The following is a 19,052-nucleotide window of genomic DNA, read 5'->3' as shown; positions in this document are numbered from 1 at the left end:
TCTCTTCAGAAGACTGGGCAAAATGAACTAGGTCGTGCTGTAGACACGCTCAATCCAAAAGGAACCTCCTTCAGGAAGGGAGCATGCAGCTGAAGGCTCGATCCACACAATGCTTAGGAATAAAACCTTTCAAATGGCTATCCAAAAGACAACTACAGACTGCAGATACATCTATCACAAGAATACCCAGGGAATTATCTGGCAGATGGCCTTGTTTGTTTTTAGATGGATTTAGGGCTCAGAGAAGGTCCTGAATTGACAGCGGAAGAAATGAAACCCTCACTGCAGAGGCAGGAGTTACACTATGGGGGCAATGACACTGCAATATTCTCCCATGCTGTCCTACCCCCTACTTCACTCCCAACTTAGTGGGATCCAACTTAGTGGGATCTGTGGTCCTTCAGTCTTTATGAAAAGCCAGCCTTTGACCTCTGCACTGAACCTGCTACGTACTGTTAAATGATCACTGTTACCTGCCCCCAGACTGTATCTGCGTAGGGTATCAGGAACCATCTCATGATCAGTGTCAGCACCAACTCCACTCATGAGACCAAACCCTGGGGAAAGCATTGCCAGCATCTTGAAACATTCTATGTCCCTGGAAAAGTTTTTAATGAGAGAACATCTGATAAAAACTATGCAACACAGGAGTATGATAAACTATTTTTGGTATGAGTTAGGGATGACTGCACACTTAACAAGTGGCAGAGCAAACCAGAGCCATAAGTCAGTTATGCATGGTCATCCCTAACGATAGAGAATAAATTGTTTATTCCAACCCTCTTGTGTTGTATGTTATATCACAATCAACTCCCTGTGTATTGTAAAATTCAGAATGCCCTTGCAAGGTTTACTTGATAAAGGAGTTTATTTTGATTTTCATCTTTCATCTGTAAAACTCCCTTCTAACTCCAAAGCACTGTGAAAAACCAATGAATGGCCAAGGCTCAATAGTTAAGGTGAAGAATGAAATGTCAGATGTAACTCTGAGTTTCCAGACTTTGGCAGCTGCAACTATCCTTAACATTACTTTTTCAGCTAAACAGTCTGAGAAGCTACTGTTTCTTGAGAAGGAACAGCACTGCTATATGGGAATGTTTAACAAATATTTAGCATTTTGTTATGTTTAAAATGAAAAGCAGCATGGACAGAAGCCCTTAATGAAAGTTGAATAAGAACTTAACAGCCAGCACAGTCTCTACCAAAAGCACAAGGAACTCCAACATGGCAAAGAAGAGGTGGGTTCTTTACCCGAAGTATCTTACACATCTCTATTGAGAGCTCTTCCAGTGAACCAAGTAAAGACAATACAGTGACTGAAGATATGTATGTTTTAAACTGATGTGTTTTCTCAGACCCAGTTGTGCTTTCTAAGTTTTGGTGTGAATCACTACATCTTAGGTTTTGAAAAAAAAAAAAAAAAAAAAGAATTCTTTATCATATTTGTGTTTCATATTGAACTGAGTGGAACTGTAAAAATCTTGAAATATATTCTAAAATATGAAAGACATGGAAATGATCACTGCTTATATGCAGAAAACTTTTCCAAATATTAATAAAAATGTAATTCAGTGAAACACTATGATGAAGGCAGGATTTAAAAATATGTGTAATACCTTAGCAAGATAAAAGTTTCTTCCTTTCTTGCATTATTACATGTTTGCTATTTGGATAACTCAGGATTACCACGTGAAATGCTCTGCATTATGTCTGAAACGCTCTCTTTTCATAGTCCTTCTTTCACAGTGTAATATACTATTCAGTTACTTAGTGTGGTTCAGAGTATCCCTGGCAAGGTTATTATGATCTCCTTGTGTTCAGTTAACAGTAGTGGGTCCTGGTCAGGGAAGGCTAAAATAATGTTAACCGTGACCAGGCTGGCTGATGTCATGGCAAAAAGATGAGATAAATTTATCCATACCTTATCCCGAAAGCATTTCTTATACCTAGAATCCAAAACTCTAGTTCTCGTTGATGAACATGCATATGTTGTTATTATTCTGCACACACTTTGCAGTTTCTGTTCTGCAAAGATTTTAAAACACTTAATTCACCTTAATTAAGCTCCCGAGTACCCCACGTGGTCTGAAATTTCTCTACTTACAAGACTGGAAACCAAATTATATTTTAAAGTCAACATTTTCAAACTTGTATCATTTCCTTCAGGCACACCAACCCAGGAATTTGAGAACTCGTATAAACAGCTTTGGTTCCAGAGATGTTGAATACCCATCAACATACCTAAATCCTACCCACTTCAAAGGCAGCAGCCGATGTGCATCAGCTCTAAAACTCAGTTCACTTGCCCGTAGTCTAAACTAACCATGAATACACAGGGCAAAATGCTGAGCCCAAGATTGTTTATCAACTCACAAGGAATCAGTAGAAAAGAGAGTAACAGACATCAATACACCTGACAACCACCCAAAGCTCTTTTGCAAGCTTGATAACCTTATGTTAATGGAAAATATATGAATGGGCAATACTCTTCTTGTACATTTTTTCATTATTAGCATATCCATCAATCTTGCACTGATGGGTTTTCCTTATCTGGGCAGTTAGTAGAACTTCATTCTACCAAGGCTGGCAAGAAAACAAGCCCCACCAACAACAGGTTTTCTCCAGACTATTCCAGTTTTGAAACAATGCAGTAAGGCTCCCCTCTCTCTGCATTAGCAAATGCAGAGAAATTGAAAGAATACAACGATGAAGTGGCAGTCCCATGGTTCTTAATGCATTCAGAGTAGTGCTAAACATCAGAAAGAAAACTGCATCTAAGATATACAGGTGATCATGGTAATCAATAAAAAAAAAAAAAAAGACTATTCAACTGTACTTTCCTCTTAACTCAGGGCTATAATAAAACAAAAAACCTGGATCATTAATTCTCTTTTGGCTTTGAGCATGGAGCAAGTCAGGTGGCTCTTCAGACCAGGGACCTCACAGACATGGGATGCCTCACTCCTGCTTGAGTGCTGACCTTAAATGCAGCAGAGCCAAGTCAAACTTCAGGTATTTGCTCACTGAACTCAGGCACAAACAAAAACAGCCAGACCACCACACCAGATCCAGCAACAGCAGGTGATCGGGTGGTGAATTTTACTTACATCCTCAAATCCAAATCCATGAAAGGATTTGAGAAAGTGGAAGCCGACGCATACTGTCAAAACAAGAAATAGCAAGAATCTCAGAAGAAGTGGTTGTATTAACCTGCAGCTGAAACAAAATACTGCAGTGAGGTTTAGACACCAACCTCAAGGTAATACACAAAGAGCTAAATACAATATCGCAATAACCATTTCAGTTGCAGACCTTTTGTTTGTTAACATTAAAGACTTAAATTAATCTTCAGAAACCAGGATGGTCCTTAGTAACCTTTTTCTTCTAAAAAGGCATCTGAAGGAGTATTGTGTTCAACAAAAATGTAATGGAGAATCTAGTTGCAGTCTGCAAATCCGAACTGATGCTGCAGGCATCCATTTGCCCGTGACTGAAGAAACTGTTTTGCCATCACAGAGCATGTGATGAGATCTTTGACAATTACCTTCCCCGCTCCTGGATAGGCATTTCAGTGCAACAAAAGTGTCATATGAAAACTGCTTATTTCAATGGATTTTGGCTTCAGCAGTTGACTGCAAAGATAGCCATAATTAGCAACACATGTTTAATAGAGAGAAAATATCATTATCCAGAAGTTTAACTATGAACTTGACGAAAGCTGTAAGATACAATGTAAAATTTATTTTCGACGGAGAATTTTTGTGAGGTTTTGTTATCACATAAAATGAACTAATGAACATCACAACTAATAGGCATCCAGAATCTCTTCCTAACCCTATAGCATTGCCGGGGAAGGACCTGAGCTCTCACAGCTGCCAGACCAAGTGCTCCAGATCAGACTTCTGCTGGAACTCTGACCCACCAGGAATATCTTTCTCCTCATGGGCAAAGCACGGACCTAAAAGAATATCTCAGTTTTGTCAAAACCTAAAGCATGTTGAGGTCTCTTGCAAACGGCCAAGAAATTATTTCATTCTTAAGTTCAAAATATGTTCAAAGATATGCTGAATGTATGAATATTGCTTTATGAGTGGATTTTTCTGACTCTTCTAAGGCATACATATTGCCCAAGGCAAACCTGAAAGAATGTGAAAAAACCTTCTATTGATACTGTACCTGGAAACCAGTCTTACCATTCACTTTAGTGCCACGACGACTTTGGTTTTCAAACTTTTCATCCTCAGTGTGGGCATGCTTAGCAGAAGGCCCCAAGTAGAAGCCTTCACTGCAGCAGAGATCACCATGACATTCACTGAAGAGGTTCAGTGATGCCCAAGAGACACCCACTCTCCTGCTCATTTAATACATGTTGCTGACCGCTGACAGATTGAAGTTTAGGAACATAAATACTAAGTTGGGAATCATTTGCTGCAGATATCAATTGTTGGTTTTATCCTCTGAATCTACTAGTTTGGTTTTTTTGTCCAATGCATTTTTTTTTAAAACAAATGCATAGAAAAAAAGGAGAGCCGCTGCTCCAACAATCTTTCCTTTTTGTCTCTATCTAAAAAGCAGAAGTCTAAAGCTAAGTGAATCTGACCAGAGTCTGACAGGCCACACTCAACTGCTGCAAAGTTACCTGACAAGTTAAAGTTTCCTTTATTTCTACAGTTGCAGACAATTTTCCATCCCCTGTATTAAAATAGCCTAGAATCTGTTTGGAGCTCTGAATACCTGATTATTCTTTATGAATGCAATCCCACTGCTGTTACTAGTTTAGAATTGTGTCTAAATAAATCTTTAAGAGTTAGGGTATTCTTTTAGCTGGCAGATTTTTAAACTTAATGCCCCTTCCTTTTGGGATAAGAGCCTCTGAACTAACAGGTAGCTTAGGGGTGGGCAACTATCCTAGAAGAGTGGCACCTACCATCAGTGTTCCTTTGGTTAGAACACACAGGAATGTTGTTCTCATCTTTGTCTCTCTGTATTGTCAGCTTATTCTTCATGTTGACAGAAGACTGGTACAGTTCCCCACAAAGTAGCTTTCCCAGACAGAGTCCTGCCAAGGTTGCTGTATTCATATACAACACTGTTGTTCCTTATAGCTTGAGAAAGGCTTTAATAGATGTGTCATGAGATCATGAGTAGTATTTCTACAGTGAGAATATCTACACAAATAAGTCATTTTTGAACCGAGATCTGAATGCTAAAGATACCATTACTAGCATCACTGAGTATTTGAAGCATTGCAAGGGATTTGAATCAAAGGTATTTTACTACCAAAGCTTATATTGGTAAATGAGTCACAAAACCTCCCGTGTCATGAATCTCATTGGCAAAACTATGCAAACAACTGATTTTCTATATTGTTGGAAGTTCTGAAAAACCTTCAAGAAATTCCCTTGATCCTGAATACTTTTAAAAATAAAACTAAAGAAAACAAAGCTAGACGGTTTCACAACTTGCTTTCCCTTCCCCACCTCTTTTTTGTTTGTTTTAGGCAGAGGTGGGAAAATTGAAATGTTTATAGAATGCTTCAGGGTGGTCAAATCCATATTTTTCCCCCAGGAAATTTCAATCACTCTTTTATTTTAGGCTGTGAATAGTCAGGAAGGTCCTTTTTTTGTTTGATTCTGTATCAGATGACCATGACAACAGGAGGTCTCTGCATCAGAGGCTGTGTTCTCCCCAGATGAGTCTCTTTTTCCTTAGGAAGCTGGGGAGGAGAAACACAACTTGCTGCTGTCTCACCCAAGCTATGACTGGTTACCTTTTCCACTGCCTTTTTTTTTTCCCCCGAAAGGGAAGATAGGAAGAACCAACTGTGGCATCAACTTCCAGCTTCAGTGTAAACTGTCTGTTTCCATTGAACTTGGCAGGTGATAATATTTGCTCAAAGTTTATTGTCTGCTTTCCAAGAATACAGCAAGAAGTGTCGACTACTAAGTACCAGGCATGACGGTCTTTAAAGAAAATTTCAGGAAGGCAGCAAATATGATTGATTTTGTGTTCTACGTTTGCTCTCCTCACTCCCCTTGCCCCCAAGGCTCGCTGTATTTTCTCTTCAAGTACAAATCCGAACAATTACACTGTCGCAGCTCTGTTCCATTTACTGCTCAGTAGTTACAGACTCGGAACCTCTGTATTCTTCTGCTATAAGGAAAAAAACTATAGTGACCCCAGGCCACAACGTGCCTTCAAAGACCCTCTCCTTCCTACCTCCTCTTTCCACGTGAAGAGGATGCACATCAGGCAAAGAGTGGACAGAAAAGCCTCAGACAGGACACGCAGGCAGCCAAGACAGATCACCATGATCCTACAGCACTCCATTTGTAAAATGTTCACTCTAACTATAAATCACACTAGGAGGACTTTGAGAGGGAAATTCCTTATCTAGAAGGCTCTGCACCACCTGTGACCTACGTTTTCCCTGACAGGACAGTCCTTGATCGTGTTGCCAAAGCATGGGCAAGAACAGCACAGGACCTCATGGGAGACAGCTCCATTTTTTAGGGACCTACAGGATTCATAAATATGCTGCAGGTGCTGGAAAGGGGCATTTTTGCTGAAGTACAGCATTTGAGGAGGAAGTTCCCATTTTCACAGGCACTTTGCCCTCAGTTTGAGTGCAAAGATTATTTTTCTAACTTAACTCAATTTTCACTCTAGAACAAGGCAGCTTGAAATCCAGTAAAAGATTTCCCCTCTTGGAAAGAGAGTTTGGAGATGCAGATACTTGAAGCTGCTTCAAGTGCTAAAAGGGGCAGGGTGATGGAAAGCTGAGGAGCAGCACAGCCCAACCAGCTGCAGCAGCCTCTGGAGATCCAAGCTGAGAGGTCTGGAGCAGTCGGCATTGGTGTGTGTGAGGCAGGGAGCCTGGCGGAAGGGGCACTGCGGGGCCAGGTGCCCTGGTAGCAGAGGATTCAAGAGAAGGAACAGGTGGGGGTGAAGCTCAAGTAGGTTGGATCTGTGGAAGACCCCTATCTGGCAAAGTGGCCTGGGAGCAGGGAGGAGCCTATGAGGCAGACTGGTAAGGGAAAATGAGTAGCTTAGACATTCAAAAGGCCTTGAAGTAGGGCATTTTTAGAAACTGAGCTTCTGGAGCAAGAGCGGGCAGGAGGCAGGGAAGGAGCTGGAGGTATTAGGACTATGTGTTGCTTAAGGACATGAATCAGGAGGGGCTGGCAGTTCACAAAGGAGGCTATCCCAACTAGGACCTCTGACCGGGACACTGGCTGGCAGAGGGAGTACCTGCACATGGTACTTGGCACCCCATCTTCATCTACAGCTGTTGGAAAGATGGTTGCCCCTAAGAAAGGCCATTAAATGCTCTTCATAATTCATGTTTCTCCTAAAAAGTACTATAACTGGGCCAAGAAACTGGCTGTCATCTGTGCAGCTCTCAAGGATTCTACCAGCCAGGACATACATGTCTTTAAGAAGGCTCCCAAGGACTGTCCTGACCCACAGCAGACTTCTTAGGACAACGGCTGCCTCCAACTGTAACCTGAGCTCCAGGCCTCCCTTGCTCTTGGATGCTCGACATCTCCCCACTTACACTTCAGCACTAGCCTGTCTCCAAAGGCAAATGAATGCACACAAGGCAAGTAAGGCAAGTAGGTGAGACTAACTAGGATTAAACTGACTACAGGTCTGTGGTTCACTTCCCTGCAGTCTCTGATGTGTCAGTCTCCCTTCTGCAGCTCAGCTGAGAGAATCCTGGCACAGGTACAATTTCCTGATATTAATTCAAGCACATAAGACCTGATCCAAAGCCCACTAAAATAAACCAGAGCCTCATCTTCACTTCAACCACATTGTAATGCATACGTTAATAATTCACATACATTTTAAGTTAGGGTTTTTATCTGCATGTTAATTTGGGGTCTGAAATATTTCTCACTTGCAATTAACCATGAGTACCAATATTAGTTAAAAATCCAAATATTGGTGTCAGAATCACAAAAGGACAGGCAGGTGGCTGTTACTAGAACATACAACAATGTGTTTCAGTGAAAAAACAAGCAATTTTTTTTACAACCACCAAACAAGCCCTACTGAGATTGTACAAAAATCTTAGCAGAAAAAGAAGTCAGATTGAACTACAGTCTGAGAGATTTGTAGACAAACAGGAAATTATTGAATTGCCAAGGGATGTAACCAGTTTCTTCAAATTTTTAATCTCCTCTGCAGAAAGTAAAACAGACCGGGCATATACCTCTTCCAGAGAAATGCTAGCATCTCACACTGTTCATCACTTCATTTTCCTTCTTCATCAACAGTTACCACTTTCCTATTGAGTGAAAACTGGTCATACCATCTTCATCACCTGTCACTGTTTAATTTGCTGTCACTTTCACTAATATCACCTAACACCAAACAGTCTGGATGACACCCTCTCCCTGCTGAAATTAAAGAAAAATAAAAACCTCTACAATTAGCTCAGCAGGACCAGAATTTGTGCTTCTAATCTCCCCAAGGTCCAGGGAACAAAAGTATAGAAAAACAGCTGGGTCTGTACTTGCTGGGACTTCACCAAACCCAGAAAACAGCACAGTCAGGCTTAGCCTTCTGTCTTTACCTTTTTATTTCCCTCCTTTCTCTTTTACTCTTTAATTACGAATTTCCTGCCTACAACTTTTCCCACTCAAGTCACTTGGTTGATCCCCATTCATTTTTCCTCCCCCACATCTGAAATAGCTTTTCCAGAAACTGAAATACTCAGCTGTTATTGACAACAGATGCTGTCGCTGCCAAGAATTAGGGTTTTTTCATTTTGTTTCATTCCCTCTCTTTACCTGCTGGGATCTTTTTTGTTTGGCTTGTCTCCTTTCCTGTCTGGTATCCTATTCTTTCACTTTTCTCCCTTCAAAATTGTTTTTCTCTCCCGTTTTCCCTCATTTGTACTTTCTTGCTTCCGCTACTTATGTCTTGTTTCTCCCCTGGAGTATCTTTATTCCTTTTTCTGCATTTTCCCCCTCTCTCCCAGTTTGACTTTCCTCACTCCCCTCTGCCTTCAGGTACCTGATGCAGCTGTACAGACATCTAACCGCTGCTCTGCCTGCAAATCCTGGAAGGAGCTGACCAGCTTAAACCACTGATGTTGAGAGGAGCTGCATGTGTCCTGCAGCCGACAAACAACTCCCAGGCCGTAAGGGGCTGCCTCTTCCCACCCAGCCTATCTTCTCACGTCTTTCTGGAACAGAAATCATTGTAAATAGTTACAGGCAAGCGAAACCATAAAGTCATGGCAATGTTCTATAAAAAGGCAACAATATTTAGGTAAAACATTTAATAATCAGCCCCATAATTTAAATATTTTTTCTATAGTGCTCCATTCTCTGTCTACAGCTATATTTTGCATTAGCATAAGCAAAATTAAAGTTAAAAGCTAGGTGTTTCATAGCAGTGATGCATTTTTAACCATTTTCATTGTTTCAAATAAACATGGAAGCAATAATAATTCTCACTAGTTCACTCATCTTTAAAAGTGAAATTCTTTCCAGCAGCCGGTAATGCTCTAACCTAGAACTTTTTAAAAAATTGAAAACACATACCATGTATTTTACAAAATATATTATACTACACAATAAAGCACAGAGACATTTTGATCAACTCAACACTCCAGTGAAGTCCCGAGAGTCAAATAAGTAACTAGAAGATGAACAATCCTTTATCTAAATGCATTTTCTTCCCAGAACAGAGAACATGACACAGCACAGAGTTGTCTGTCTGTCCCTGAGAGACAGATATCATTTAAGCCTAATGTTCAGGGTCACCATAATGGGCCTGATCCCATTCCATGCTGAAATCAGCTAGGATTTTTCCTACTGATGTCAACACTGACTGTGCCTCAAAAGCCTTTAATAGCAGTTTGCGTGCTGAGGCCCTACTGTAGGTGAGGATCCCAGAGGCCAGAAAGCTCCAGCACTAACCTGAAAAAGGGAGAGCAAAGTCAACAGAATTACTAACTTGCTTAGAGTTGAGCACCTGATCAAATGCCAGGTCAGAGCCAAAACACACAGCCCCCATGGTAAAGTCCTGAACCTCAGAGTGCACGGCAGGGTTCACGTCAGGAACATCATTCCTTAACTTTTTAAACTACAATCGTTTAGTTGCTGTATTTTGAAAAATTATTTTGCAAAAATGCATGAAGGCATTCAAGTGTAACCTTCCCTCAGGAAATTTCATGAGGGAAAGATCTCCTCTCCCTGCAGGTAAAGAGCGTTTTCCATTGTGGCACAAAAGACAACCCAGGTGCCTTCTAGCCCCAGTATCACTTGTGCTGCAGGATCTGCATTTGGAGCACAAACTTTATAAGTAACTTTGCTCATATAACACAGACTGGCTCTTATGATCCAAAATCGCTTTCCTCCAGGCCTGACAACAGCAGAAACTTGTGTTTGTCAGAAAAGCAAGCACACGTGATTTACCATATAAAAAACAAGCCTAAAGAAAGAACCAGTGCTATTTTTAGTTACATTTCAGAGGAGAATCACTGTATTTCGACCTTCCAATTACACTCATTTTGTTTAAGAAATGTAAGAAGCCCCATTTCCAAAGTACTCCAAAGCAGGAGTACACGCATGGATGTGTACATACCTATGTGTACACACTTCGTTTTTAAGTAGCATGTTACAAAAAAACCATGTTCTTTTTAAAAACGCAGAAGAGTTATTGGCAAGTGCTAATCCTGAGTGCAAGTCTCCCAGTTTGTTCCATATGCGGTAAGCAGGCAGCTATGACACTGTGCTGCTGCCTGTATTTCTCACCAACCCATGCTGCTATTCTCTTTCTAGACATTTAGAATCTTTTGTGAACGACCTTTCATTAAACTTTAAACTCCAAATTACCAAGGTCACCATTGCTCACAGAAAAGGTAATCAACATTTTAAAGTCTTTTTCTGTCTAATAATTTTTATCTATTTGCACATGTACTTTAACTGTTAGTTACTTTTAAGATTTCCTTCTGCAAATTAGTAACTTAAGAAACTCTCTGCAGATTTTCTTTCTTAAAATAGAATTTTACTGAATGAATGTCAACCTGTCATTGCAGCTTTAGAGAAACTATGAGTTAACAGGAAGGACAAGTCTGGAAATCTCTCCAGTCTTGGGTATGTTTCTCTTGTTTCTTTGTTTAAGAAGGCATTTGTACACTTAGGCAGCCTGATGAAATCTTAATATGATTAAGATTCAAAGACAGGCCTTCATGACATTTATGAATTCCCAGGAATACCATCCAAGACCCAAAACGAAAATATACCAACTGTATTCTGTATCACAGACTATTTCAACACCTCCAGTATCTTGAGTAAGTTCTAATGCCTGGTTATAAATAAGAGAAATCTAAACGGTTTTGCTCCGATTTCACCACCACCAAAGAACCCAGTCAAGAGAAGCTAGTTATGACGCTATCATTAAACACACATTAAAGTTGAGAAGGTGATGGTACGTTTTCACCCGCTATGGTTAAGGGTCTCTGAAACACCACTGTCTGCACAGATGTGCAGACCTACTACAAATAAAAAATGTGGTATTTGTGGTATTTGGAGTCCCCCATAAGTCATTAAGGAAGCATGACTTAGAATCTAATCTAGGTCCTCTTAAAGTGCGATCCTTTTGTGTACGCTCCCGCTTACAGGGAGAGCCAGCTCCCAGCACAGGGGTATCAGATTCTTGCAGCATCCACGATACTTGTAAGCATTCAGTGGTCAGAACACCACTACATATCCTTCAAATGACATGGACCAGTGAAGCTGGAAGGCATCTTCACTGAACCAAGCCGGCTGGTATCTCAGCAATCCACCAGGACACGAGCCCTGGCATGCCCCTGGCAGCGTGCAGAATCTCGACTGAGGAGGTGGTGGGTTTTGCATTTTTGAAAGTCAACAGTTTTGAATATTGAAATGCAAAGGGTACACGCCAGCTACGACAGCGGCGTCTCAAAAATACTTTACACTGCAAAATGCTGGTATTCGTTTTTTACGGTAGGATATCGGAGTGAGAATTGGTTAGACAGCAAGGTGATAAGCACGACAAAACACTAACAGAGCGAGCCAGCCAGAGATAATAAAAGAAGGCACAGCATTTTCAAAGTTAAATCATCAGGGTACCTATTACATGAAGATATAAAGAATCCCCTGCATTAATGCTAACGGAGCGTATTACCTAAAATATATAATAATGTACTAGTTTTTCTTGTTGCTGCTAAGTCATTAATAATATCCACCTATTAGTTAAAAAGCTGAACAATACGAAGTGTGCTTTGATTTTTGCGCTACCGTGCCGCTGTACTTGGAAGACGGTATTACCTTTCCATTTTTGAATGAAATGAAGTCTAATCGTATTTTAAAAGGAGAAAAATAAATACGCCCCTCCTTTCGGGTATATTTACTGCTCATTAAACTACATGCTGCGCTTTCAGTTCCTAATGCCAACCTCATATTGTCAATCTTTGACATCATGATTCATTACCTTATTAAATGAAAATAACTGACATGTCATAGATGCGAGGACTATGAATTCACAAGTTTCCACGCACAATACGGACATCACCCGCACATCAGAGACACCAGGGTGTCCACGAATAACGTGGTTACGAAAATAATTAATTAGATTTAGGGCTCGGGTATTACAGCTTAAAATGCCCTGAAGATGCAACTCCTTGTTAAGGAGTAACACGGGGGGGGGGGGGGGGGGGGGGGAGCGGAATAAATAACTACGGCCTGTAATAAATAACGACAACAGGTTCCCGGGGCGTGGGCTCCCCCACGCACGACGAAGCCTGCCGGTCACAAGCCAGCCCCGCGGACCGGGTACGACGGCTGCGGGCGCGGCGGCCGCCGCCAGGCCCCCGGGAGGGAGGCCGGGGAGGGTGGCGGGAGCCGTCCCCCCGCCCGGGCAGTCCCGGGACCCAGGCCGCGGCGGGCACCCCCGCCCCGCCGCCGCCGGGGAGGCCTCCCGCGCCCAGCACCGCGCTGGCGGCCCCGCAGCCCCCCCGGAGCCCGCAGCGACCCCGCCGGGCCGAGGGGAGGGGACGAAAAGTTTGGCTGTGCTGGGGGCGGGCAACTCGGCCCCGCCGCCACCGCCCTCCCTCCAGCAGCCGCCGCGGGCGGGCTCCCGCCGCCCGGCCCGGCCGCAGCCACCGCCCCCTGCCCCGCCGGAGGGCGCCTGGCCCAGCCCGGCCCCCGCCGCCGCCGCCGCCTCGGCCCCGCGTCGGCTCCCCGCTCCCCCGCGGCCAGAAGCCGCCAAGGGGGCGCCTGTGAGGGAAAGGCTCCCCCCCCGCCCGTCCCCGGCGCCCCCCTCACCTGCTGGCCAGGCTCTGCCGGCAGTGCTGCCTGAAGGGCATCAGGTGGTAGTTCATGGCGTCCAGCAGCAGCTTCTGGCAGACGGGGTCGGTGCGCATGAAATCCACCGACTGGACCCGCTCCACCAGCTCCGGGGCCGGGATGAGGGCGAAGCGGAGGCGCTTCATCAGGTCCGGGGCGTACTGCATGCGGGTCTCCCGGTCGTGCTCCAGCCAGAGCACGGACATCTGGAAAAGCGCCAGCTCCGACTCGACGGGGGGGGGCAGCGAGTCGAGCAGGGCGCGCATCTCCTCGAAGTTGAGCAGCAGCACGTCCTCCACCAGGTACTTGTTGGCCAGCTTCTTGGTCTCCTCCAGGCCGTGCAGGGCGGCGATCTTGCACACCTGCTTGTAGTTCTGCACCGAGATCTGGTCGTTGAGGAACTGCACGCACAGCTTGGTGACCTGCGGGATGTGCAGGATCTTGCTGACCGACAGCACCTCCTCCACCGTGTCCAGCGAGAGGGTCACGTTGGCCGTGTACAGGTACTCCAGCACCAGCCGCAGCCCGATGGACGAGCAGCCCTGCAGCACCAGGTTGTTGATGGCCCGCGGGCTGGCCAGCAGCTTGTCCTCCGGGGAGGAGGACGGGGTCCCGGGCTCCTCCTGCGGCTGCGACGGCGGCGGCTCCTTCGGCGGGCCCCCCAGCCCGTCCTGGGCGCCGGGCCCCAGCCCCAGGGCGTGGGGGTGCCCGCCGCTCCCGCCGCCGCTGGAGAAGAGGGATCGGAAGTACTGGGAGCAGGAGGCCAGCACGGCCTTGTGGCAGTGGAACTGCTGGCCCTGGGCCGTCAGGGTCACGTCGCAGAAGAGCTGCTTCCTCCACAGCAGGTTGAGGCCGTGCAGCAGGTTGTCGCTGTGGCTGGGGTCGAAGGTGGAGGTCCTGTCCCCGGATCTGGACATGGCGAGCGGCCTCCGACACACCTGCCTTTTAAACCCTCCTCCAACCTGGGCAGAGGGGTGGGGAGGAGAGCGGGGTGGGGGGGGGACACACACGGGACGACACAACAATAAACAGAAGAGCTTTAGAGGCCCGGAGGGCGCATCCCGGCCGTGAGCGCAGGGGCGGCTGGGGTCGCAGCCGGGGCACGGGCTCCCCTCTGCCCGCCGAGCCGCCCCCCCGGCCCCGGGCGCGGCCGGGATCGCTCGGAGGGGCCGCAACGTGCGAGGGCTGGAGGTTTATTTTTTTGGTCTCCCCCCCCTTCCCCCTCCCTCGGTGCAAAGCGGGCTGCTCTCCAGGGGAGGAGCGAGGAAGCCGGGGACGTTTTTAAAGCTGAGCCACCCCCGCCCCCCCAAAAAATCCAAAACCCAAACAAACCCACCCAAGCAATCACATACAAAAGAAGACCACCACCATCACACACACACCCCCCGTAAACTCCGCGATGCCCACAGAAACTACCAAGTGACAAACTCCAACGGGAAGGCGAGCAGCCCTGCCGCTCTGCCCGGCGCCAGCCCCCGGCCCCCCCCCCCCCGGCCTCTTCGGCAACTCGGAGGCGCCGGGACCCGCTTCCTCCGCGGGGCCGGGGGCGGCGTGCCCGGGGCGGGGGCACCGCCGCTAGCCGGCACCGGAGTTGAGCGCCCCCCCCCCCTTCTTCGCCGCAACGGGGGTGGGGGAGTTGCAATGCTTCGCACCCCGGAGGAGGCGGCGGCGGCGGCGGTGGCGGGGGGGGGGGGGGGAAGCGGCAGCCCCGGGCCCGGCGAGGGGCCGCCCGCTGCTGTCCTGCCCGGCTCGCCTCTCCTCGCAGCAGACGGCGCCGCTGCCGTAACTCCGGTAACTACGTGAAGTTCAAGTTGGGGGAAGGACGGGGGGTGGAGGCGGGCGGGGGCGGCGGGGAGCAGGGCCCTGCACGGCGGCCCCGGTACGGTCCGGTCCGGCCGGGCCCCACCGCGTCCCCCGGGTCCGGGAGGGGAGTCGGCGGGGCGGCCCCGAGCTGCGGCCGCACCTGCGGGGGCTGCGCAGCCACCGACCCGCGCTGGCCGCATCCCGCCCCGCGGAGCGCCGCCGCCGCTCTTCCTCCTCCTCCTCCTCCTCCTCAGCGGGATCCCGCCGAGACCTGCTCCTGCCATTGCAGCGCGCTCAGTCGCTCCTTGCCAGCGCTGGGCTTCCTCTGCCTCCCTTCACACACCCCCCCCCCCGCCCCATTTATCGGCAGAGCCCGGGGCTCCCTCCAGCCGCTCCCCCTGCCCCGGCGCCGCTCAGCCCCGCTCCGCGCCCCGCCGCCGGCTACAGAAACCTCCCGGAGCCTCTCCCTTTAAGTGGACCCGGTCAATCCCCCCCTCCCCACCGCACACACACACACACACATACATACATACATACGTGCACACACACTCACATACATACACACACACTCTCTCCTCCTCTTTCTCCCTCCCCTTCTTTCTTCCTCGTTTTGCCCATTTCTTGCAATCGGAGTTTATTCTGCAAACGCGTTCGTTACACAACTGCCCCCCCCCCGCACACACTTCCAGCACACACACCCGCACACACAGGCACCCCTTTCCTCTCCCCCAACAACAAACAAATCAGGAGACACAAGAAAATGCACAGAGACGGTTAGACACAAGGCCAGAAACTTACCTGCTCCACAACCAGCTGCCAAAGTAAAGGTTCACTTAAGCTCCCCCCCAAAAAAATCAATTGTCCTTCCTTTTTAAAGGTTTGCTCGCTCCTTCCAAAAAAAAAAAAAAAAAAAAAAAAAGAGGGAGAGAAAAGAAAGAAAGAAAGAAAAAAAAAAACCTTCTGGTTCCCAACTCGGAGCAGTCACTCTTTACAATTTATTTTGTCGTACATCATTTGATCACCATGAATTAGCAACAGCAAGAAAATGTACGAGAGAGAGAGAAGGAGAGAGAGAGAAAGAGAGAGAGAGAGAGAGCGCAGAGCTTTCTGCAAGAGAAGAAGAAGAAAAAATGTACGTGTGACAAATTATGCTACCAAGAAACAACACATCATTATCCTTGGGCCTGGGGCTCAGTGAGTCGTAACGAGAGTAATAGGAAATCCACGGTTGGGGAGAGAAACGGTCGTGCATGGCCGGTGGAGAGAGACCATACAGGGGGATGGATGCTGGAGAGACTCGCAAAATTATGGCTCAAGGCTATTGTAAAAATTGTCGAGCGTAAATGACTGCGATTTCAAACATCTTTGGAAGAAAGAAGGGGAAAAAGCGAGCCCCCCCCCTCCTCTCTGCCTCCCTCCCTCTCGCTCTCCCTCTCTCTTCTCTCTCTCTATAAAGAACCGTCAAGTTTTAGTGCGCATTGCTAATTAGTCAATTTCTCTCTGCCTTCACAGGCTGGCGACTTTGCTGCTGAGCTGAAACTGCTAATTTCTGTGACCAGCTTTTTTCTTAGCTGTGATCTGGATGAATGAGTAGCTGTCTCACAGAGATGACAAAAATAAACTCTAATCCCCCCAAAAATTTCCACTACATCTTTCTCATGCATAGATTTATGATCTTCAAGCGCCCTGTGCAATATGCAAACTTTTTGTGTGTGTGTGTGTGTTGCTGGGTGGGGGGGTGGGGGGGTGTAAGTCTGTTGTATTCAGGTTGCACAGTATTTGTTTTGTGTCTCTCCTCTCCCCCCACAACCCAGATGTGATGGAAATAATGTCTGATTTCAGTACCCAATATATATTGTTACTCACACCCCCCCGCCCCCCTTGTGTTTATATTATTGCTTTGACAGGATACATCCTCCTTCCCTGCAAGTATGATGAGGCTGGAGGGGTGGAGGGGAGAGAAAGAAACTGAGGCTACTAAATGGTGTTAGTGGTAAAACGTTCCCTTTACATTTGTTCCCCTGCACTGTTCAAGATTTATGATCTTGTTTGAAGGCATATTTTCTCTATCGTTTTGTCTGGTTAGACAACCGTCTCTGAACTTCACTGTCAGCTCTTCAACAGATAAGGGTTCAGAAGTCACTTTTTTTTTTTTTTTTATTGGAAGATTAGCATATTGTCAGATTTGTCTTTCGGTTTCGAGACTTTGCAGTGCAGAAGCCTGAATCAAATGGCAGGAAAGCAGCTGCTATTTCACAAACGTAACCTTTCAACTTTCTGCCAGAGCTGATACCCTAGAAACGTGCACAGCAGAGCCCATGGGTTGGGGCTTTGTTTTGGTTTTTGCTCCTTTATAGTTGCAACGAGCAGAGGGAATTCTCATTGTAGGCATGTTGGGCTTTTTCTTTCCACCTAGGGGCATTTTAGTAGAGGACATGTTCTCCACACTTTATCTCATGATATATTGCACCCTTACATTTATAGCTCTGTTCTTCTGTTGTCAAACCTCCAATTGTCAAAAACAAAAAAGAAAAAAAAAGAAAAAAGATGGAATGTATGCCCTTGAATGAAATGCACACAGAAGGAGACTAGAGCGAGCACTTAGAGAAAGTTTTACCTGGTGTGAAAGCCACAAGCCCCATCCCCTTTCCCAAATAATACTCAGGCTCCCATTAATTAAAATACACACCAGGAGTGGGACTTTGAATGCCAGGTCTCATGGTCTTTGACTTGGCCAAGGATGCCAATGCATTTACGGAGTTGGAGTCAGATTGCTTACGAATGCAAAGGGCTGGAACTGAAAGGCATCGAGGCAGTCTTTGCTTTTATTTATTTTCTGATGACCTTAAAAAAGAAATTCTGCCATAATCTTTCCATTTTCATTAACAGATAGCTCCCTTCCTCCTCCCTTGGACATCAATTATTTCTGCAAGAAATTTCCAAGAGAAATTAGGCAGCTGGTGTTTTAGGGCGTGGTATTCTGCCCAAAAGAGTGGCACCGTCATATGCTACTTCTAAAACCATTTTCTTTGTTTTGCTCCTGTTGTGCCTCCCCTTGTTGGACCCTGTTGCCCACCCAGATTTTGACCCTGTTCAGGTGAAGAGAAACATGTATTATAAGACGCCTCCATTTCGATAGTAGCTGGTGCCTTCGGTGATGTGAGTTGTCTTCCAACTGTAGTAGATGGGAAGAACAATTTTTATATCATGCTTGTGCTGCTGAACTTTACTGCTGTAATGGCTGTAAATAATCCCCAGGGGGTTTTGTATCAGTTTTCACTGAATGATGTGTCACACACTCCTATACCATTGTAAGCTGCCAAAATAGGTCTGTGCCAGTGTGTAGCAAGTTTCTGGGACTAGTATACTGGTATGTTTTGCTTGTTAGTGAAAAGACCTAGTTAATTTTTATTTAACTTTGCTACAGTAACTCAAGTTGAAATGAAGTTCAGTCTTATGTATATGATTTGTGATCACTTACGAATTACATTGGACAAATATCTCCAAAAGTCCTGGGTATCGTATTTTCTAAATGGGCTTGGGCACTTTTGGGAGACTTCAAAGTTTCTAACTCACTTGGGTGCTTTTCAAAAGTTTACACATTGTATCTACAAAGTAGAAAATTAAAGTTCCTCTCTTATAGGCACCAGCTGTCAGCAGAAAACGCCGTGTGTTTTCTTTCCTCTGTGGTCACTCCCTGACCTGCATCACGTAAAATTATCCCTTTTCTTCTGTGGAGCAAAACTAGATGTACTTGCCACTTGGTTTAAGCAGGGACTTCATGTCTCTAGCTTATAAGCCTAAGACCGTCACAGACTTAAGGGAAACCACTGGGAGTGAAGAGCATCTACCCTGAGGCACTGAACATATACTGACGCCTGAGCCTTCCCTATTGTAGCTATAGGGCTCTATCCCTAAGCA

General features: G+C 46.1%; 1 protein-coding gene across 1 annotated transcript in view; it reads right to left on the bottom strand.

Annotated features, from left to right (window-relative positions):
- The window catches only part of KLHL14 (kelch like family member 14), a 66,330-nt gene extending 50,823 nt beyond the window's left edge, over positions 1-15,507 (bottom strand). Inside the window, exon 1 of the mRNA XM_064442803.1 lies at positions 13,308-15,507. Coding sequence (XP_064298873.1) covers positions 13,308-14,245 — 938 coding nt within the window. The 5' untranslated portion in view covers positions 14,246-15,507. The remainder of the gene's footprint in view (positions 1-13,307) is intronic.
- Between the last annotated feature and the right edge of the window lie 3,545 nt (positions 15,508-19,052).

The sequence above is a fragment of the Phalacrocorax carbo genome, chromosome 2 (assembly GCF_963921805.1).
Source record: "Phalacrocorax carbo chromosome 2, bPhaCar2.1, whole genome shotgun sequence".
Classification (NCBI taxonomy): Eukaryota; Metazoa; Chordata; class Aves; order Suliformes; family Phalacrocoracidae; genus Phalacrocorax; species Phalacrocorax carbo.
Note: the sequence above shows the minus strand (reverse complement) of the source record. Positions and strands in the feature narration are given on the sequence as shown.